This window comes from Catharus ustulatus, chromosome 4, assembly GCF_009819885.2.
Source record: "Catharus ustulatus isolate bCatUst1 chromosome 4, bCatUst1.pri.v2, whole genome shotgun sequence".
NCBI lineage: Eukaryota > Metazoa > Chordata > Aves > Passeriformes > Turdidae > Catharus > Catharus ustulatus.
The window spans coordinates 1,980,334-2,002,887 of record NC_046224.1 but is presented as its reverse complement, the minus strand read 5'-3'; the positions used below and the strand labels follow the sequence as shown (position 1 = coordinate 2,002,887).

General features: G+C 35.5%; 1 protein-coding gene across 2 annotated transcripts in view; it reads left to right on the top strand.

Moving 5' to 3' along the window:
* The window catches only part of LRGUK (leucine rich repeats and guanylate kinase domain containing), a 65,651-nt gene that overhangs the window by 32,103 nt on the left and 10,994 nt on the right, over positions 1-22,554 (top strand). For both annotated transcript variants that reach the window (XM_033058162.1, XM_033058161.1), the window contains 7 exons: positions 580-686; positions 7,505-7,624; positions 13,464-13,560; positions 14,887-15,000; positions 17,453-17,654; positions 18,405-18,494; positions 21,361-21,488. In XM_033058162.1, coding sequence (XP_032914053.1) covers positions 580-686; positions 7,505-7,624; positions 13,464-13,560; positions 14,887-15,000; positions 17,453-17,654; positions 18,405-18,494; positions 21,361-21,488 — 858 coding nt within the window. The remainder of the gene's footprint in view (positions 1-579; positions 687-7,504; positions 7,625-13,463; positions 13,561-14,886; positions 15,001-17,452; positions 17,655-18,404; positions 18,495-21,360; positions 21,489-22,554) is intronic.

Below are 22,554 nucleotides of genomic sequence, written 5' to 3'. Positions count from 1 at the left end.
ATCCCAGCTTGTTCCAAGCTCCTCTTGCTGATCCCAAAATCTCACTGTGGAAATTTTATCCCACTGGAATTGCCTCAGCCATTCTTAACTCTTATTTCTGAGTGGGTGGCATTAATGAACCCCAAAATGCACAACTCATGAGTGGTCAGCAGAGTTTTCAGCAGGGAATCCTTGGGGTCTGAGTGCTCTCCCTCCCAGCAAAATCAGGAATCCATCATCAGGAGTTTGCTCACTTTGGTAATCAATGAGTGGCTTCAGCCCCCAAGGATTTGAGTTTGGCACCTCCCCCCCAGCACTGAGAGGATGCAAATTAATGGCTAATTAAAACCTCAGCAAAGCTGCTTTTTGCACCCTGTGTGGCATCCTGTTTTCTTGCCAGGAAAAGGTTGGCTGCATTAAAGATGCTGTGTCTGGCTGCCTTCCATCCATCCCTCAAATCATCCTTCAAATCCCCAGAAAAAGATTTCTGCTCCCTCAGGAACACAAAACCTGGTGATCTGAAAAAGGGTTTTTTTTGCAGCTGGAAACAATTCCATCATTTCTCCCCTTCCTTTTCCCCCCTTTAAATTTTGGGATCAGGTGGCTGCTGTGAATAAAAAGGACCCTCCTCCAGAAGTCGTGGCTGCTGTGGATCACAGGATTCAGGTTTTGTACAACATTCCTCAGCCTCAGACAGTCCTGCACAGGTGAGTTCATTCCACAGCTGCTCCTGATGGTGGCACTCAAATAAAGCAGAATTTTGGCACCTTCAGAGGGATGTTTTCTTCCCTAGGAGAAGCCTGGAAAGGAGGAAAATCTGATTTGGTTCCAATTGGTTATGGAACAAAACTCTTCATTCACCTCTAAAGTCTCAGACAGATTGTCCACAGCTCCTCTCCCTTTGCTCAAGCTGTTGGAGCAGATGGGCATTTGCACCACAAATGAGAGATGCAAAATTCCTGTCCTGCACAAAAATGAGAGATGGAAAATTCCTGTCCTGCACCAAAAATGAGAAATGCAAAATTCCTGTCCTGCACAAAAATGAGAGATGGAAAATTCCTGTCCTGCACCAAAAATGAGAAATGCAAAATTCCTGTCCTGAACCAAATGAGAGATGGAAAATTCCTGTCCTGCACCAAAAATGAGAGATGCAAAATTCCTGTCCTGCACCAAAAATGAGAAATGCAAAATTCCTTCCTGCACCATAAATGAGAGAGATAAAATTCTTGTCCTGAACCACAAATGAGAGATGTAAAATTCCTGTCCTGCACTGTTAGAGATGTAAAATTCCTGTCCTGCGCCATAAATGTGAGATGTAAAATTCCTGTCCTGCACCAAATGAGAGATGCAAAATTCCTGTTCTGCACCAGAAACGAGAGAAGAAATTTCCTGTCCTGCACCATGAGAGATGCAGAATTCCTGTCCTGAATCAGATGTAAAATTCCTGTCCTGAACCTCAGATGAGAGATGAAATTTCCTGTCCTACACCTCAAATGAGAGATGTAAAATTTTTCTCCTGCTCTAGAAATGAGAGATGTAAAATTCCTGTCCTGAACCACAAATCAGAGATGCAAAATTCCTGTCCTGAATCACATGAGAAATGCAAAATTCCTGTCCTGCACCTCAAATAAGAGAAGAAATTTCTTGTCCTACCCCATAAATAAGAGATGCAGAATTCTTGTCCTGCACCATAAATCAGAGATGTAAAATTCCTGTTCTGTACTGTTAGAGATGTAAAATTCCTGTCCTGATACACAAATGAGAGATGAAATTTCCTGTCCTACATCTCAAATGAGAGATGAAAATTCCTCTCCTGCACCTCAAATTAGAGGTGTAAAATTCCTCTCCTGCACTATGAATGAGAGATGCAAAATTCCTGTTCTGCTCCTCAAATAAGAGAGTCAACATTCCTGTTCTGCACCAAATTAGAGATACAAAATTCTTCTCCTGCACCTCAAATAAGAGATGAAATTTCCTGTCCTACACCACAACTGAGAGATGTAAAATTCCTGTCCTGCACCGATTCAGAGATGCAAAATTCCTGTTCTTCACCAGAAATGGGGGATGAAATTTCCTGTCCTGCACCAAATGAGAGATGCAGAATTCCCTGCCCAGCCCAGCATGGCCTGAGCTGAAGCTGTCACAGCAGCCTGGCACTCAGAAATGATGAATCCAATTTTTATCCCACTTTCTGTCAGCTTGGGGATGACAAAGTCAAATCCTAAATGTGGAAAAGGAGCTGGGCTGAACTGGGAGGTGAAGGAAGAGCTGGAAAGTCCAAATTTTAAACAGATCCCTCATGGGAAGAGGAGAAACAATCCTGAAATGGGGGAGAAAAGTGGGAGAAAAGGCAGGGAAAGTAAAAACCTCAGGTACCTGAGCTTCCCACCTGGGTGAAACACTAAAAACCACCAAAAATCCCAAAAAAACAGTTAATGAATGCAGGTAACAATTAGAGACTGAAGCATTCTGTGGATCTTGTTCTGTTTGAAAATCAGAATTCATAACTGAGTAACCTGCTGGAAAATCCAGGATTTAGTAATTTAGAAATTTGTGTTTTTATTGAAACTCTGTTTTCTGGCATCATGCACCAAAACCAGGAATCTTCCCAGCAGTGACAACAGCTCTGAGAATCCTTTCAGAAATGAAACCCCAAAGATTTATTTATTTATTTCACAAGGATGGAGATGTCTTAAAATAAAACCACAAAATTGGCTTATTTTTCTTCTTTAAAAAACCCTAAAGGAATGGATTTTTTTAAATTTATTTTTTCCAGGGCTGTGTTTACATATTTGCTTAGTGGATTTTGGATGGATGGAAAGAAGGAATTGTGCACTAAACACAAAAAACATCAGCCCAGCCTTTGTGGGACTGCCCCAAAAATTGTTAATGATGCTCCAGCGCTGGCCTGTGCTCAGCTGGAAAGAATTCCAGAGTCATTAATGAAATCTGCCTAATGATTATTGCCTTTTCCACCCTAAAATGTTGTTTTGGAACCAGATTGGGGCAGTTAATTTGCATCTCTCTTTCTCCATCAGGTTTTCATTAATTCTGGGTTTGCAATATCTTGTTTGTTACAAATAAAACCTGAAAACAAAACAAGAAATTCTATTCTAGGCACGAAACATTGAATTTCCAATTATTTTCTTGTCTCTCCCCATTTGTGATTTTGGCTGTAATTGTGTGGTAACACACCAGTGAATATTATGGGTATTTTCACCTCCTAGAGATGCAGGTGACATTTGAAAATGTTGCTCAGACCTAAACAGGGAGCAGAAATTTAATTTAATCTCCAGCCTACTGGGCCAGGCCAGGATGATTTTTGGTGTTTGACTGTTGAGGAGAAACACATTCAGAGAAGGACCAGAGCAGGATTCTTTTTGACAATTAAAATAATTAATCATTGGAATAAATTACCAAGAGTTCTCCACAACTGGAAGGTTTTTAATTCAAATGTGACCTCATGGAACCAACGGTGTTGGGCTGGAAACAGGAACCAGGGAATTCCAAGTGGGATGAAGGGAGGATGATTTAAATCATCAAATAATCCCTTTTGGCCTTAAAATTGATAAATCTTTCTTAAAACGCGAAAAAATATGAATTATGAGCCCAAAACTTTTCCAGAATCTTCTTCCAAGCTGTTGGAACTCCCAAACTTTTAGTGTTGAGAGCCAAGAAATGGTGAACGAATTAAAAAGAGGATTATGGAAATGTTCTCCCTGTTCTCCTGATGAAACCATAAATCCCAGGAATCTTAGAATATGGGGAATTTGGATTTTATTGAAGGAGATTTGAATTTTGGGTGTGATCTTGTAATGATTTATTGGGATGTTCTTGAGTGTGACACGTCCCCGTGGAAGGAAAAGTACCAGGGGCAAATCTGCATTTCTAAGCCTGAAATAATTCCCTTAAAATTGATAAATCCTTCACAACAGACAAAGGAATTTGAATTATGAGCCCAAAATTCATTTTCAAAATCTTCTTCCAAGCTGTTGGAACTCCCAAACTTTTAGTGCTGAGAGCCAAGAAATGGTGATGGAATTAAAAAGAGGATTATGGAATTGTTCTCCCTGTTCTCCTGATGAAATCATAAATCCCAGGAATCTGAGAATGTGGAGAATTGGGAATTTATTGAAGGGAATTTGAATTTTGAGTGATCTTGTGATGATTTATTGGGATAATCTTGAGTGTGACATGTCCCTGTGGAAGGAAAGATGCCAGGGGGAATTCTGCATTTCCAATCCTGAAACAGGAACTGATTTGGGGAATTCCAAGTAGGATTAGGGGAGGATGAGTTAGATCATCAGAATAATCCCTTCTGACCTTAAAATTGATAAATCTTTCTTAAAAGACAAAGAAATAGGAATTCTGAGCCCAAAACTTTTCCAGAATCTTCTTCCAAGCTGTTGGAACTCCCAAACTTTTAGTGCTGAGAGCCAAGAAATGGTGATGGAATGAAAGACAGGATTATGGAAATGTTCCCCCTGTTCTGATGAAATCATAAATCCCAGGAATCTGAGAATGTGGAGAATTGGGAATTTATTGAAGGGAATTTGAATTTTGGGCGTGATCTTGTGATGATTTATTGGGATGTTCTTGGGTGTGACACGTCCCTGTGAAAGGAAAGGTGCCAGAGGGAATTCTGCATTTCCAATCCTGAAACAGGAACTGATTTGAGAAATTCCAAGTAGGATTAGGGGAGGATGAGTTAGATCATCAGAATAATCCTTTCTGACCTTAAAATTGATAAATCTTTCTCAAAAGACAAAGAAATTTGAATTACAAGCCCAAAACTTTTCCAGAATCTTCTTCCAAGCTGTGAGAACTCCCAAACTTTTAGTGCTGAGAGCCAAGAAATGGTGATGGAATGAAAGAGAGAATTATGGAAATGTTCTCCCTGTTCTCCTGATGAAATTGTAAATCCCAGGAATCTGAGGATGTGGAGAATTGGAAATTTATTGAAGGGAATTTGAATTTTGGGCGTGATCTTGTGATGATTTATTGGGATGATCTTGAGTGTGACACTTCCCTGTGGAAGGAAAGGTGCCAGAGGGAATTCTGCATTTCCAATCCTGAAACAGGAACTGATTTGGGGAATTCCAAGTAGGACTAGGGGAGGATGAGTTAGATCATCAGAATAATCCCTTCTGGCCTTAAAATTGATAAATCTTTCACAACAGACAAAGGAATGGGAATTATGAGCCCAAAACTAATTTTCAAAATCTTCTTCCAAGCTGTAAGAACTCCCAAACTTTTAGTGCTGAGAGCCAAGAAATGGTGATGGAATTTAAAAGAAGATTATGGAAATGTTCTCCCTGTTCTCCTGATGAAATTGTAAATCCCAGGAATCTGAGAATGTGGGGAATTGGGAATTTATTGGAGGGAATTTGAATTTTGAGCGTGATCTTGTGATGATTTATTGGGATGTTCTTGGGTGTGACACTTCCCTGTGAAAGCAAAGATGATAGAGGAAATTCTGCATTTCCAAGCCTGAAATAATTCCCTTAAAATTGATAAATCCTTCACAACAGACAAAGGAATTTGAATTCTGTGCCCAAAACTTTTCCAGAGTCTTCTTCCAGCTGTAAGAACTCCCAAACATTTAGTGTTGAGAGCCCAAGAAATGGTGATGGAATTTAAAAGAGCATTATGGAAATGTTCTCCCTGTTCTTCTGATGAAATTGTAAATCCCAGGAATCTGAGAATGTGAAGAATTGGGAATTTATTGAAGGAAATTTGAATTTTGAGTGTGATTTATTGTAACATTTCCTTGTAGAAGGAAAGATGCCAGAAGAATTCTTCATTTTCTAAGTCCTGTGCAGGGAGAAGAGGAAAAAAAATAAAGATAAATCTTTATTTTAAGGTTTGGGGAATGCTGGCACAGCATTCCCAGAGAATTCCCCATCCCTGGAAGTGTCCAAGGCTGGATGGAGTTTGGAGCACCCTGGGATGATGGAAAATGTTGGGAAAGTTTGGAATGGGATGGGCTTTAAATTCCCATCCAACCCATCCCATTCCATGATTTTCTGTGGGAAAAAAAAAATTTCTGTTTACCACCCCTTGCCAGGATTATTCACAAAAAATTAAAAAAAAATGAACTTGAGACAGGAAAAAAAAAAAAAAATTCTGCAACATCCTGATCAATTTTCAGCTTTTTTCTCCCCTTTTGAAATTATTTTTTTAGAATGGATTTTTTAAGTGAATTTTTACCTTCTGCAGGATTTTAATGTGCTGTGCTAATCAGCTTTTTGTGCTAATTATATCCATTTATTCTGTTTGCTGCTCCTGAAATAGGAGTCAGGGCAGGATTTTGGAATTTATTTTTTGCTCTTTGCTTAAATTGGAATGTTGTCCTTATTTCTTAGAGTTATTTGTGAGAGGAATGGTAAAAGAAATTTATTTTATTTCCAGGTGTCTGTTCACCTGTTTTAAATCCCATTAAATGGGCACAGAGGTGATTTTCTTTTCTTAAAATCTAGTTAAAATAAGTATTAATTAAAAACCACTGAATTTGGAATTATTTCAATTATTGCTGCCACATTTCTATGCAACCCAATCTTAAAATCTACCAGAGATTTAAAAATTAATTTTAAAATTTAAAAAATGAATCTAAAAATTCAATTTTTAGCTGCCTAAATAAATTGCTGGACACTCACAAGTGCAGAAATTCTTTTCAATCTCCTACTTAGAGCTGGAAGTGGAAAAAAAATGAAAATTTAACCCTCAACTAAGCAGGGAGAAAATGCAGAATTTTGTATTTTTGCAGCACTTTGGGTTCTTTTATTGTGGATTTATTTTTATTCAGTGGAGTTTTAAGGATCTATTTCATTGAAGAATTTTTACATTAAAATTAGGATTTAATTTATTCCAGTTTATTCCAGTTATCCCATTAAAACATTCCCATCTCTAAAAACTCCTCAGTAAATCCCTTTAATAAAGGCTGTAAATCAGAACAAAAATAACATTTTTCCTTTTAAAAAAAAGAGGTTTTAATGCAGATTTTTTGTGCTATTTTTACATTCAGAGCACCTCAATTTTGGAACAACATGAGATGGGTTGGAGGGGAGAAAATTGAGAGTTTTTTATTTTTGCAGCACTTTGGGTTCTTTTATTTTGGTTTATTTTTATTCAGTGGAGTTTTAAGGATATGAGAGGTTTTTTTAAACTTAATTTAAGAATTTTTACACCTGGCACAGGACATGGAGGTCAATGAGGTGATGAAGGAGAGTGGAAAAATTAGGATTGAGTTTATTCCAGTTTATTCCAGTTATCCCATTAAAATATTCCCATCTCTAAAAACTCCTCAGCAACCCCTTTAATAAAGGCTGTAAATCAGAACAAAAATAAGATTTTTCCTTTTAAAAAAGAGGTTTTAATGCAGATTTTTTGTGCTATTTTTACATTCAGAGCACCCCAATTTTGGAACAACACGAGATGGGTTGGAGGGGTGATAAAATCTCTGCAAAGCTTTACAAAAAGCTGCTGAAATTTGATTTTTTTTTTTTATTTAATGTCTTTTTTGCAGCACTTTGCCTGGTGCTGATGAGCATTACCCCATGCTGGTGTTGCTGGGGCCTCTGGCTGCTGGGAAGAGGCAACTTGCCCTCAAAATCTGCAGAAAATTCAAGAATTCCTTCAGGTTTGGGTAAGTTCTGAGCTTCAAAAATAAAAAATTAAAAAAAAAACCCCAAAGGATCGAGGTTGGAATTGCTGCTGGTTTGGTTTGTGGGGTTTTTGTAAAGAAGTTTTTAAAAAAAATTAAAATTTTGCTGCGTTTTGTTTGAGTTTTAAGTGCCTGGAGTTATCAGTGGGAGAAATGATATTTAAATTATTAAGTTTTTAAAGGAAAACAGTAAATAAATAAAACAAAGAAAGAAAGAAATTTTAAAGAGCCCCAGAAACAAAACCAGGAAAAAAATGAAAACACAAACAAACAAAGAAACCACAAAAAAAAGCAAAAAAACCCCCACAGACCAAAAAAAAACCCCAAAAAAAACCACCCCCAAAAAACCCAAAACAACACAACCAAAAAATTCAAGCATAACAAAACAACAAAAACCTCATATATTGAAGCAAAAAAGACCCAGAAACCCCAACAAAAACAACCAAAAAAACCCCAAAAACCAAAAAAAAACCCCAAAACTCAAAATAATTAAAAACCACAAACAAAAAAACCACAAAACCCAAAAAAAGTCTCCAAAAAACCCCAAATAAACAAAAAACACAACCCAAAAAAACCAAAAAAATCTCAACAAAAAATCCAAAAACCAATCAAAAAAGACCCAAACACCCCCAAAAATCCCACACAAAAAAAAACCACAACAAAAAAATTTCCAAGAACCAAAAATAATAAAAATCACAACCAAAAAAAAAAACCAAAACCCAAAAAAGTCTCAAAAAAACCAAATAACCCCAACCAAAAAACCCCAACTAAAAAAATCCCAAAAAAACCCCAAAAAACCCCACAAACACAATAAACATAAAAAATCCCAAAACCCAAAAAGAACAAAAAACACCTTTTTTAATTTTGTGATTTTTTTTTCCCTCCAACGTTCATGAATGAGAGGAGAAAAATAAAATTAAAAATGGAGAGACAGAACGTTAACAGAGCAGCAAATTCTATTTTTAATGATAAAATAAATAAAAATACGGTTGTAAAAATCAAGTTGGATTTTCAGTTTTTCAGGGGAGATTGAAGCCATTTTATGGCTGAAAAATTTTCAACATTTGGCTCATTTAAAAAAAAAAGGATTTTCTGAAAACAAACAAACAAAAAAGATTTTCTGGGAAAAAAAAATAAGTTTCTAAAAAAAAATTTTTTCTGCAAAAAAAAAAGGATTTTCTGCAATTGACTCTGGCAGTTTAAATGAAATTAAAAATGCAATTAAATTTTAAAAGGGCTGAAATGTGTAAAAATTGTAGAAAATTTTAAAAATTTAAAAATTAAATTTAAAAAAAATTAAATTAAATTGGCCCCTCCAAGCTTGTGTTTTGTGATATCCCTAAAAAAAAGAGAATTTTGCAGAACTCACTGCTCTCAGATTTTTGGGGAGAAAAAGGGAATAAATGAGCAGGAATGGCAAAGCAGAAAAATCTGATTTTCAAACAGAACAAGAACCACTGAATGCTTCATTCTCTAATTGTTACCTACACTAATTAACTGAATTTTAGGTTTTTTGGGGGATTTTTTAGTATTTGAGTGGCTGAGATTTATCCTCATGGGATGGATTTTATCCCATTTTTTTGTCAAGCCAGAAATTAGGAAAAAATCTGATTTTCAAAAAGAATGAGAGCCACTGAATGCTTCAGTCTCTAATTGTTACCTACACTAATTAGCTGAATTTTGGGGTTTCTTGGAGATTTGAATGGCTGAGATTTATCCTCATGGGATGGAATTTATTCCATTTTATTGGCAATGCAGAAATGAGAAGAAAAATCTGATTTGAAAACAACATGAGATCCACTGAAAACTTCAACCTAAAATTGTTACCTGCATTAATTAATTGGGATTTTGGGGGGATTTTGGGGTTTTTTGGGGTATTTTTAGTGTTTCACCCTGGTGGCTGAATTTTCTCTTTATGGGGTGGCAGGGAATTCCTTTCCCTGACTTTTTTTCCATTTTATGGCAAAGCAGAAATGAGGAGAAAAATCTGATTTTCAAACAGAATGAGAACCACTGAATGCTTCAGTCTCTAATTGTTACCTACATTAATTAACTGAATTTTGGGGGTTTTTTGGGGATTTTTTATTATTTGAGTGGCTGAGATTTATCCTCATGGGATGGATTTTATCCCATTTTATTGGCAATGCAGAAATGAGAAGAAAAATCTGATTTGAAAACAAAATGAGATCCACTGAATTCTTCAGTCTCTAGTTGCTACCTGCAATAATTTTTAATTTTAACAATTAATTTTAAAATTTTAATAATTAATTTGGGGGGGGGTTGGGTAGATTTTTGTGGGTTTTAGTGTTTTACCCTGGTGGGGAGCTCAGGTAGTTGAGGTTTTTATTTTCCCTGACTTTTATCCCACTTCAATGGCAAAGAAGGAATTAAGAGAAAAATCTGATTTTCAAACAGGTCAAGAGCCACTGAATATTTCAGTCTCTAATTGTTACCTACATTAATTAGCTGAATTTTGGGGGTTTTTTTGGGGATTTTTTAGTGTTTGAGTGGCTGAGATTTATCCTCATGGGATGGATTTTATCCCATTTTATTGGCAAGCCAGAAATGAGGAAAAAATCTGATTTGAAAACAGAACGAGATCCATTGAAAACTTCAGTATCTAATTGCTACCTGTAAAAATTTTTAATTTTAATAATTAATTTTTAGATTTTAAGAATTAATTTTTGGGTTTTTTTGGGTGGAGTTTTGTGGGTTTTACTGTTTTATCCCAGTGGGGAGCTCAGGTAGTTGAGTTTTTTACTTTTCCTGCCTTTTTTCCCACTTCAATGGCAAAGAAGGAATTAAGAGGAAAATCTGATTTTCAAACAGGAGGAGAGCTACTGAATATTTCAGTCTCTAATTGTTACCTACATTAATTAACTGAATTTTGGGGTTTTTTTGGAGATTTTTTAGTATTTGAGTGGCTGAGGTTTATCCTCATGGGATGGAATTTATTCCATTTTATTGGCAAGCCAGAAATGAGAAGAAAAATCTGATTTGCAAACAAAATGAGATCCACTGAAAACTTCAGTCTCTAATTGTTACCTGAGTTAATTAACTGGGTTTTGGGGTTTTTTGGGGAAATTTAATTGTTTCACCCTGGTGGGTGAGGTTTATCCTCATGGGATGGCAGGGAATTCCTTTCCCTGATTTTTTTCCCAATCTATGGCAAAGCAGAAATGAGGAAAAAAATCTGATTTTCAAACAGAACAAGAGCCACTGAATGCTTCATTCTCTAGTTGTTGCCTGCATTAATTAACTGAATTTTGGGGGTTTTTTTGAGATTTTTTAGTATTTGAGTGGCTAGGGTTTATCCTCATGGGATGGATTTTATTCCATTTTATTGGCAAGGCAGAAATGAGAAGAAAAATCTGATTTTCAAACAGAACAAGATCCACTGAATTCTTCAGTCTCTAATTGCTACCTGCAATAATTTATAATTTTAATAATTAATTTTATAATTTTAATAATTAATTTTTGGGGGGGTTTTGGGTAGATTTTTGTGAGTTTTAGTGTTTTATCCTGGTGGGGAGCTCAGGTAGTTGAGGTTTTTACTTTCCCTGACTTTTTTCCCATTTTATGGCAAAGCAGAAATGAGAAGGAAAATCTGATTTGAAAACAGGTCAAGAGCCACTGAATATTTCATTCTCTAATTGTTACCTACATTAATAAGCTGAATTTTAGGATTTTTGGGATTTTTTGGTGTTTGAGTGGCTGAGATTTATCCTCATGGGATGGAATTTATTCCATTTTATTGGCAATGCAGAAATGAGGAGAAAAATCTGATTTTCAAACAGAACAAGAGCCACTGAAAACTTCAGTTTCCAATTGTTACCTGCATTCATTAACTGATTTTTGGGTTTTTTTAGGGGATTTTTAGTGTTTCATCCTGGTGGCTGAATTTCTCTTTATGGGATGGCAGGGAATTCCTTTCCCTGACTTTTTTTCCATTTTATGGCAAAGCAGAAATGAGGAGAAAAATCTGATTTTCAAACAGAACAAGAACCACTGAATGCTTCATTCTCTAGTTGTTACCTGCATTAATTAACTGGTTTGGGGGTTTTTTTGAGATTTTTTAGTATTTGAGTGGCTGAGATTTATCCTCATGGGATGGAATTTATTCCATTTTATTGGCAATGCACAGATGAGAAGAAAAATCTGATTTGAAAACAAAATGAGATCCACTGAATTCTTCAGTCTCTAGTTGCTACCTGCAATAAATTTTAATTTTAATAATTAATTTTTAATTTTAATAAATAAATTTGGGGGGGTTGGGATGGATTTTGGGCGGGTTTTACTGTTTTATCCCGGTGGGGAGCTCAGGTAGTTGAGGTTTTTACTTCTTCTGACTTTCTTCCCACTTTTTGGCAAAGCAGAAATGAGAAGAAAAATCTGATTTGCAAACAAAATGAGATCCACTGAAAACTTCAGTCTCTAATTGCTACCTGCAATAATTAACTGGTTTTTGGGGGGATTTTTTTGGGTTTTTTTAGGGGATTTTTAGTGTTTCACCCTGGTGGCTGAAGTTTCTCCTTATGGAATAGCAGGGAATTCCTTTTCCTTTTTTCCCATTTTATGGCAAAGCAGAAATGAGGAGAAAAATCTGATTTTCAAACAGGACAAGAGCCACTGAAACCTTCAGTATCTAATTGCTACCTGCATTAATTAACTGGATTTTGGGGGGTTTTAGGGTGTTTTTAGTGTTTGAGTGGCTGAGATTTATCTTCATGGGATGGATTTTATCCCATTTTTTTGTCAAGCCAGAAATGAGGAGAAAAATCTGATTTGCAAAAGGAATGAGATCCACTGAACACTTCAGCCTCAAATTGTTACCTGCACTACTTTTTAATTTTAATAATTAATTTTTAATTTTTAATAATTAAATTTGGGGAGTTGGGGTGGATTTTTGGTGGGTTTTAGTGTTTTATCCCAGTGGGGAGCTCAGGTAGTTGAGGTTTTTATTTTCCCTGACTTTTATCCCACTTCAATGGCAAAGAAGGAATTAAGAGGAAAATCTGATTTTCAAACAGGAGGAGAGCTACTGAATATTTCAGTCTCTAATTGTTACCTGCATTAATTAATTGGTTTTTGGGCTTTTTGGGTTTTTTAGGGTGTTTTTAGTGTTTCACCCTGGTGGCTGAAGTTTCTCTTTATGGGGTGGCAGGGAATTCCTTTCCCTGACTTTTTTCCCGCTCTATAGCAAAGCAGAAATGAGGAGAAAAATATGAATTGCAAACAGAAGGAGAGCCATTGAATATTTCATTCTCTAATTGTTACCTGCATTCATTAGTTGTTTTTTTTTGATTTTTGGTGGGTTTTAGTGTTTCACCCAGGTGGGCAGCTCAGGTACCTGAGGTTTTTACTTTCCCTGCCTTTCCTCCCACTTTTCTCCCCATTTCAGGATTGTTTCTCCTCTTCCCATGAGGGATCTGTTTAAAATTTGGACTTTCCAGCTCTTCCTTCACCTCCCAGTTCATCCCAGCTCCTTTTCCACATTTAGGATTTGACTTTCTGGCATCCCCAAGCTGACAGAAGTGGGATAAAAAAATGGATTCATCATTTCTGCTGTGACAGCTTCAGCTCAGGATTTATACCCAAAACACCACGTTGCATTTGACTTTTTTTGGGGGGTGTATTTATGGGTTAATCTTTCAAATTAGGGGTGTGATTTGCACCTCTTTCTATCCCTCATATTTCTTTGCTGCTTAAAAAATAAAATTATTTATAGTTTCCCTGCTCTCCCCCCTTCCCAGTGCTATTCCAGAGCTGCTGCTGGGATTGAAAACAGAATTTTTTCTTTATTATTCCATAAATCTCTCAGGCCCTGTCACACCACCAGGACAGCTTATTTTGGGGAAGAAAACAGACTGGATTATTATTTCATTTCTCAAGAAGTTTTTGACAAAATGGTGAAAGAAGTAAGTACCTGACTCCTGTCCTTTTTCCTTTTCCCTAAGTGAACTCAACTCCTCTGCCCAAACCTGATTTATTTTAATTTTTTATATCAAATTTGTGCCTGGCTGTGAATTTTTACTCACTCTCAGTTGGATTTTGAACAGAAATCACAAATTTCTGGTAGATTTGTGCTGTCTTTTCTCCTGTAAATGAATTTAAATGGGCAAAATGGCCAGTGGGGAATATTTAAATAATGGTATCACGTAGAAATAAACTTATTTCCAGACACAAATATTTCTTAGTTTTATTTTTTTCCACATTTTCCAGCAGCCCTGCAGGGAATTTCATGGAAGTTTAACAAATCCACCCTATAGGAGTGAGGTTTCTCTGAAGGATTTCTGCCTCCAGCTGCTCTTTTTGATGCTTTTTGCAACAAGAATTTGCCCCAACAGAGCCCATTACTTATATTTTTATATATATATATATATATATATATATATATATATTTATATAGAGAAATATTTGTATTATTTGTATTAATTGTATTTAAACAAAAGGGGGAGCCAGCAGAGCCTCAAATACCTGAGCTACCCCTTCATGACAACAATTACCAAGGAATTTAATTTTTAAAAACATAAAAATAATCTGCTTGAAATCTCTCTTTGAAATGCCTCAACTTTGCAGTTCTTCCTTTTCCTTGGAAACTCCCATTTTTCCATGGGAAAATATAAAATATTTGCTATAAAATCACCAGGAGGAAGCCCTGTGCTTTGGGTTTTTTTTTTGGGAAGGGATAATCCAGGAATGCTGTCAGCAATTTGTTGTTAATATTTTGGGATTTGATTTTCCACAGACAAGGCACAAGACCAGATATGGGCTAAGTTTTTGGGTTTTGGTGTTTTTTGCTAATTTCTGGTAATTTTGGGCTAATTTCTTGCTAATTTGGGGGTCTCAGTGCCTTGATTAATGCTGATTTTGGGCTCTCATTAATGCTGATTTTGGGCTCATTAATGGTCATTAATGCTGATTTTGGGGCTTTCACTGCCCTCATTAATGCTGATTTTTGGACTCATTAATTCTGATTTTGGGCTCATTAATGCTGATTTTTGGGGTCTCACTGCTCTCATTAATGCTGATTTTGGGCTGTCATTAAAGCTGATTTTGGGCTCTCACTGCTCTCATTATTGCTGATTTTTGGGCTCATTAATTCTGATTTTGCTCACTGCTCCCTCCAAAGCTGATTCAAACAGGAACAAACTGCAAGGAGACCAAACAACGAAACCCAAAATGAGATTTTCTCATTTGAGGAAGATTTTTATTTAAAAACATTTCCTTATTCTGAATTTCAGGGTGAATTCCTGGTCACCTACAAATGCAATGGCCACAGCTATGGGCTGGCCAGGGCCACCGTGGAGTCCATAGCCAGGGAGGGGCTGGCAACCTGTGTGCACATGGAGATTGAGGTGAGGCTCACCTGGCTGGGGCCTTTTCTGGTTGGGATTTGGGGACAAGTGTCCTGGTTTGGGGACAGGTGTCTGCTGAGAAAGGCAGGAGCTTCTCTTTGAAATGGAGAATGGAAACCCCCTCCCTCCAAATTATTATAATTTTGAAATTAAGGGGCTCTCAGGCAAAGATATGGGAATAGGAATAACAGTTCTTTACTAGGGAAATTAAAATAGGAAAAGGCTGCTCTGATGTTCCAAATCTCAGATTTTATCTGGGTAGGAAATGCTTGGCTCCTCCCCTGGGTGCAGCATCTCCCCATGGGATGATGGAATTTTATCAGCCATGCCCTGGGACTCAATGGCCATGAACAGGAGAGATCTCCTGGAGGGAGGATGGGCTGTGAAAAGATAAAGAACTCTGCCCCAGCTGGTTTAACAGCTGACCCATTAACAGGAGATATCTCCCATGGAGATGAGGATCACTGCCCCAGCTGGTTTAACAGATGGTGACAGAATTGATACTTTTGGTCACATCCTGTATTTCAAACTAAGACAACAGGGAAGGCTCAGGTTGGAGATTTTGGAAAAATTCTCTTTGGGAAGGGTTGGAACAGGCAGTGGAGTTGTGGAGTTGTGCAAGAAACAAAAGGATTTGGCACTTCGGGATTTTTAAAGTCAGTGAGCCTGGTGTGTCTCTCATTTTTTCAGAGAGAAAGTACAGAAATTGAATTTAATTTTTTGAATAAATTAAAGTATGTTAAGTTACACAAAGAGGTGTAAGTTTGAGTTTTAGCATAAATAAGTAAGTCAGTAAATAAGTTAAGTATAAGTAAATAAGTATAAGCTGCAGTTACTTATTTGCTTTTAATAAGTAAAAAGTTTCAAATACCAAAGTGGAAGAACAAGTTCTAATAAATGTTTAAAAATATACTGATGTTTTCAGTAGGAGCTTGTTTGCAAACCATACTTATAAACAAAACAAAACTCCAGTAAAATTATTACTTACATTTTGCAAATAAAACAAAATCTATTGTATACATAGTTTATACCTATTCTATTGTAAGAAATTTATATATATATGTAAATTTGCATAGATATAAATATAATTATAAATATAATTATAAATATAAATATAAATTCATACATATCCCACAATAAGAAATTAAAATTCTTATAAGTTAAGAAGTAGGAGTCCAAATTTATGTGTAAGCTTGTTTAAAAAAATCCTATATAAAATGATGTATTAGAAAAAGTTGATGCTTTTTATGCCTTTACTCTTTACTTTTGCTTTATACCATCTGCTTTTACCATTGCTTTTCTGTTTTACTTTTCTTTACTCACTGCCAACAACACCCAAAAGAATATTTTAAAAATATATAAATAGTAAAAATAATATAAATATAATATTTAAAAAAAAAATGCTACCACATCAACTTCCAAAAACCTTAACAGAAACAACTTATATTTAAAACACACATGCACTAAAAAAGCAAACTTAAAGTAACCATGTAAAACAGTTCCTAAAATATAAAAAAATAATTTCTAGAAAAGTTTAAAAATGCTTAATAATAGAAGGTACTGAGTCTATTAGCTCAGAACAAAATTTGGCAGCATTAAAGGAATTTTTAATTATGGTGGTCTGAGACTGAAAATGTAGAAAATGTAGAGCTGTTCATTCTTGTTAATCTAGAGAATATCAAAATAAATGATATAATAATATAATACTTATTAAATGCTGATAAACCAATTTTAAAAGTGAAAATCTTGCTGAGCCTGCACTGACAGTCAGAGGGTGCTGAAGTCTGACAGAGTTCTGTTTATAATTAAATTAAATTTAATTAAATTAAAAATTAAATTAAAAATTAAAAATTAAAATAAAATTTTAAAAACATTAAATTACATTAAATGTTTGCAGTGCTTCCCCTTTGCTCTGGTAGCTTTATTTTCAAGGAGAAAAAACTCAACTCAAAATTCAACAAACACTCAATTTCAAGAAAAAACTCTGTTTTCTCTGTTTTATTTTTCAGGATGGAAAAACTCAGCTCCAAATTCAGCAAACACTCATTTTGAGGAATAAACTCCTTGTGTTTTTCTGCTTTATTTTCAAGGGAAAAAAAACTCAATTTCAAGAAAAAACACTGCTTTCTCTATTTTATTTTCCAGGAGAAAAAACTCAGCTCCAAATTTATCAAACACTCATTTTTAGGAATAAACCCCTGGGTTTCAGTGCTTTATTTTCAAGGAGAAAAAACTCAATTAAAAAAAAAAATACTGGTTTTCTCTGATTTATTTTGCAAGGAGAAAAATCTCAATTTCAAGAAAAAATACTCTTTTTCTCTGCTTTATTTTCCAGGAGAAAAAAAAAAAATCTCCATTTCAAGAAAAAAACTGGTTTTCTCTGCTTTATTTTCAAGGAGAAAAATCTCAATTTCACAAAAAATCTCATTTTTTTCTCCGTTTTATTTCCCAGGGTGTCCGTAGCTTGAAGAACACCCACTTCAAACCCAGGTACATCCTGCTGGTCCCAAAAGACAAAAAAAATTATGAGGAGCACCTGAGGAGAATGGGATTGTTCAGCAGGGCTCAGGTGGAGGAGGCAGTGGCCAGGGTGGATCTGTACCTGGAAATAAATCAGAATTTCCCTGGCTATTTCCATGCAGTCATCAACACAGGTGAGAAATTCCCAAATTTCTTTGGGGTTATTCAGAAGAATTTCTGGGAAGAATCGCTCTGGGGTTTATTTAAAATAATGAGTTGTTGGAGGGAGGGGTTTTGGGGTTCAGCAAAAATGAAATTGAAGCGAAAATTGCAAAATGTTGGGGGTTTGGAAATGTGGCACCCAGTGGGAAATGTTGGGAATTTGTAAATATTTTACTCAGTGGTGTAAAATATTGGAAATTTGTAAATATAGGACACAATGTAAAATATTATTTCATTTCATTTCATTTATTTTATTTTATTTCATTTCATTGCATTTGTTTTCACTTTATTTTATTTCATTGTATTTTATTTAATTTTTATTTTATTCTACTTTGTCTCATTTAATTTAATTTAATTTATTTTATTTTATTTCATTTCATTTCTTTTATTTCATTCATTTTATTTTATTTCATTTCATTTCATTTCATTTCATTTCATTTTATTTAATTTCATTTCATTTATTTTCATTTATTTTATTTTATTTTATTTCATTTCTTTTCATTTTATTTCATCTCATTTCATTTGATTTGGTTTCATTTTATTTTATTTTATTTTATTTCATTTTATCTCATTTTATTTCATTTTATTTTATTTTCTTGTATTTCATTTCATTTTATTTTATTTTATTTCACTTTATTTTATTTTATTTTATTTTATTTTATTTTATTTTATTTTATTTTATTTTATTTTATTCCATTTCTCTCCTCTCTCCCTGTCTGCAGATGACCTGGACGCGGCGTTCTCGGAGCTGAGCCACCTGGTGAGGATCTACCTGGGCCTGGAGCCTCCTGAACCTCTGGAGACCATTCCAGGTGAAAGAACTGGGGTGCTTTATCAGCAGAATATTCGAATTTATTGTCAATTTATTGTCAATTTCTTGTCAATTTATTGTGAATGGATTTTGGAAATCTGGGGGTGATGCAGCTGGAACCTCCAGGAGCTGCTTGGATTGGCTCTGCCAGGGAGGGCTGGGATCTGGAGGAGATCCTGACTCTTTGGGATCTGGGGGAGATTCTAACTCGTTTTGGGATCAGATGGAGATTCCTGATTCTTTTTTGGGATCTGGATGGAATTCCTGACTCTTTTTGGGATCTGGATGGAGATTTCTGACTCTTTTTTTGGGCTCAGATGGAGATTCCTGACTCTTTATGGGATCTGGGGGAGATTCTGACTCTTTGGGATCTGGATGGAGATTCCTGACTCATTTTTGGGATCAGATGGAAATTCTTGACTCTTTTGGGGATCTGGAGGGTGATTCCTGACTCATTTTGGGATCAGATGGAGATTCCTGACTCGTTTTGGGATCTGGATGGAATTCCTGACTCATTTTTGGGATCAGATGGAAATTCTTGACTCTTTTTTGGGATTTGGGGGGAGATTCCTGACTCTTTTTAGGATCTGGGTAGAGATTCCTGTCTTGTTTTGGGATCTGGATGGAGATCCTGATCATTTTTGGGAACAGATGGAGATTCCTGACTCATTTTGGGATCTGGGGGGAGATTCCTGACTTGTTTTGGGATCTGGATGGAATTCCTTACTCATTTTTGGGATCAGATGGAGATTCTTGACTCATTTTGGGATCTGGGTGGAATTCATGACTCTTTGGGATCTGGGTGGAGCTTCTGACTCATTTTGGGCTTGGATGGAGTTTTTTTACTCTCTTTTTGGACTCATTAGGAGTTTCTGACTCTTCTGAGGATAGTTTTTTTTCTCAGATGGAGTTTCTGACCCTTTTGAAGATGGTTTTGAGCTCTGGATGGAATTTCCTGTCTCTTTTTTTGGGCTGAGATGGAGTTTCCTGACTATACTGACTCTTTTTTGGGGGTTCTGGATGGAGTTTCCTGATTCTTTTTTGGGCTCAGATGGAGTTTGCTCAATCTATTTTTGGGCTCAAATGGAGTTTCCTGACTCTCCTGACTCTTTTTTGGGCTCAGATGGAATTTCTGACTCCTCTGGGGATGTTTTTTGGCTCTGGATCTCCCATTAGCTGGAGCTCATCCAAGTGCTTGCTCTCATTCCTGAAAAATTTCCTGGAATTCCTGGATGGGAAGGGACCCACAAGGATCATCCAGAGAGAAGAACTTTACTGGAATTAAAACAAAAAAATAAAAGTACATTATGGTAAAAAGAGGATGAATGAAAAAGCTAATTTTTAGGATATTTTTCCCTCTGACTCCAGGATTTTCCATGGATTTGGGGCTATTTCAGATCCATTGGAACAGGGTGGAGAATCAATTCCCTCAGGAGCACAGAGCCAAGGGAAAGCTGCAAATAAAAGTAACAGGGAAAAGGGCAAAATGCCTGAAAATTTTAATAAAGCACACTGCAATATTCATCAGCTCCTCATTTCATGTAATTTTGGGTCATGGAAGAATTAATAATATTAATTTCCCAGTGGACACAGGAAAAGCTTCTGCACACATTGTGGCTTCTCAGAGCTACAGCAGCGAGGACTCTGCAGAAAAATCTTATTTAGCCTTAAATTAAGGAGGTTTTATTTTAATTTCCAGAACTTCCATGCTCATCTGGAATGAAAAAAGGGATTTCCTTGCTTTATTTGCTCTAATATTGTATTTTCTTGCCTTAAAAACTCTGGGGACATTTTGTCTCAAAGGCAACAAACCCCACCAAGCCCCAGGGAGATTATTAGAAAAAAAAGAAAAAAGGGTGAAGATTAAAAATAATTTTATTTTTTATATGATTTTTGGAGATAGATTTAAGTATCTGGAGCTCCTTTAAAGGATTTTTTTATTCCTCTTTCAGGGAGTGAATTGTCACTACAGAAACTTCATTAGCACTGCAGGATCATAAAGAAACTTTTAAATTCACTACCCACCATTAAATTCACTTAGAGCCCCATTTAGAAGTGTTTAAATAAGTTTAATTCTCCTTTTTCTAGAGATCCTCTGTCCTCATGGACTCTAATTTATTTATTTTCCAAACCTTGCCCCGGGGTTGTCTTTAAAAAGGAGAGAGTGGAGCAGGGGGAGATTGAGATGTTTATAGTTTTTTATTATTATTTATTATGTTTATATATATTTATTATATATAATTTTATTATTTTTATTATTATTATTATTTTAAATTAACTGCTGGGCAAGATCTTTTGCACAGAGTAAAAAAAAAATCCTGGGAGAAAATAAATAAATTATTTTTAAAAACTTTTATTGGCAGAAACAGAACATTTTTTGGAGCTGATAATGCTTTGTACTTCCACTGGCAGCTTTTATCCATGGGATCCAGTGGTTTGAAATTATTAAAATCCTGGAATGGTTTGGGCTGGGAGGGAATTTAAAGCCCAGTTCCAACCCCTGTGGCCTTGGACACTTCCAGGGATGGGCAATCCATAATTTCCCTGGAAACCCAATGCCAGAACCCTCAGAGGAAAGAATGCCAAACTGAAATATTTAGAAATTTATTATTTCATATTTAGGTGTGATTTTATACAAAGGATAAATCCCAGTTTATAGATTTTTTTTTTCCCCCCCAGATTTTGAAATAATTTGAATTATTCAAAATAATTTTTAAAATAATTTTAATCATTCAAAATCCATTTTGGTGTCAAAAAGTTGAGTTGTGTGGAGGGACCATCACACTTCCAGGCATGGAAAATTCCTGTTCCTTGCTGTTTGTGTCCAGAATATTTTGATTTAGGGTTTTTTTTTTTTTTTTTCCCAGGCTCCAGAATTCAGCTGTACCCAGAGGAGGAGCCACCCCCAGGTGAAGTCAGGGATTTCTTGGATCCTTTGGCCAAAAGTTACCCCCGAGACCTCCTGGATGTTCTGACTGCCTCCCCAGGATCTGTGGTGAGATTTGCAACCCAAAAATTTGGGATTTTTCAGCTTTTTGTGCTTTTCTGACACTGACCCCTGAACAACACTGCTTTGCACCTGAAACTTTGGGAAAAAATTCCAAATTTGAGTGATGGAGTTAAAATTATGGGTGTGTTAAATAGAAGTTAAATAGAAATGTGTAGTTAAATAGAAGTGTGATTTCACATGGTTTCAAATTTGGAATTTTTATAATATAGAAACAGGGTATAAAACAAAATAGAAGTTTTTGGGTGTTGCCTCTTTCTTCTTCTTCATGATTTCAGGCACTAATTTTAATTAAATTGTTAGTGCTGCACTCTGGTTTGGTTATTGGGTCAAAAATATAAATAATACAAGTGTTAGCTCTTTATTGAACTATTTAAATTTAAAATACCCTGTAATTAGCTAAACTCAGCTCCATTTTGCTCACTTTTAGCTAAAAGTGCTGCAGAATTCTCTGTGTTTTAAATAAGATTTAATCAACAACCAAATCCAAACAAGAAATTCAGATCCTTTGTGGTTTTAATCCTGGTTGAGTGAAGGCAGAAGAAAATGAATTTTCCACTAATTCAGTGGTGCAGCTAAACCCACAGCAGGTTCTGTCACCTTGGAAATGAGGAGTTGGAGTCAAATATTTCCTTTCTCCAGGGAAAATTTTTTCACTTTTTTCATTTTTTTTTCACTTTTTTCCAATTTTTTTCACTTTTTTCCAATTTTTTCTGTGGAGTTTTTTTGGGTTTTGTTTTTGGTTTTTGGTTTTTTTTTTTACTCCTCTGAACAAATTAAATTCATCATTCCAAACCCAAATGATTTCAGACCCAAATTTGTTCTTTGTTGTTATTTATTTATATAAAATGAATTAATCCCAAATCCAACCGTGCTGTTTCTTTATTATTCAAAGAACAAATAAATCTTCAATAAATAATATTTTATCTAGGACATCAAAATGAAAACCCTCTGGAAGCTTAGAAAATAAATTTAAATCACCACAGATAGTTTTATTTGTTTTATTTATATATAATTCGTGTATTTTATTATGTATTATTTGTTTATTATTATT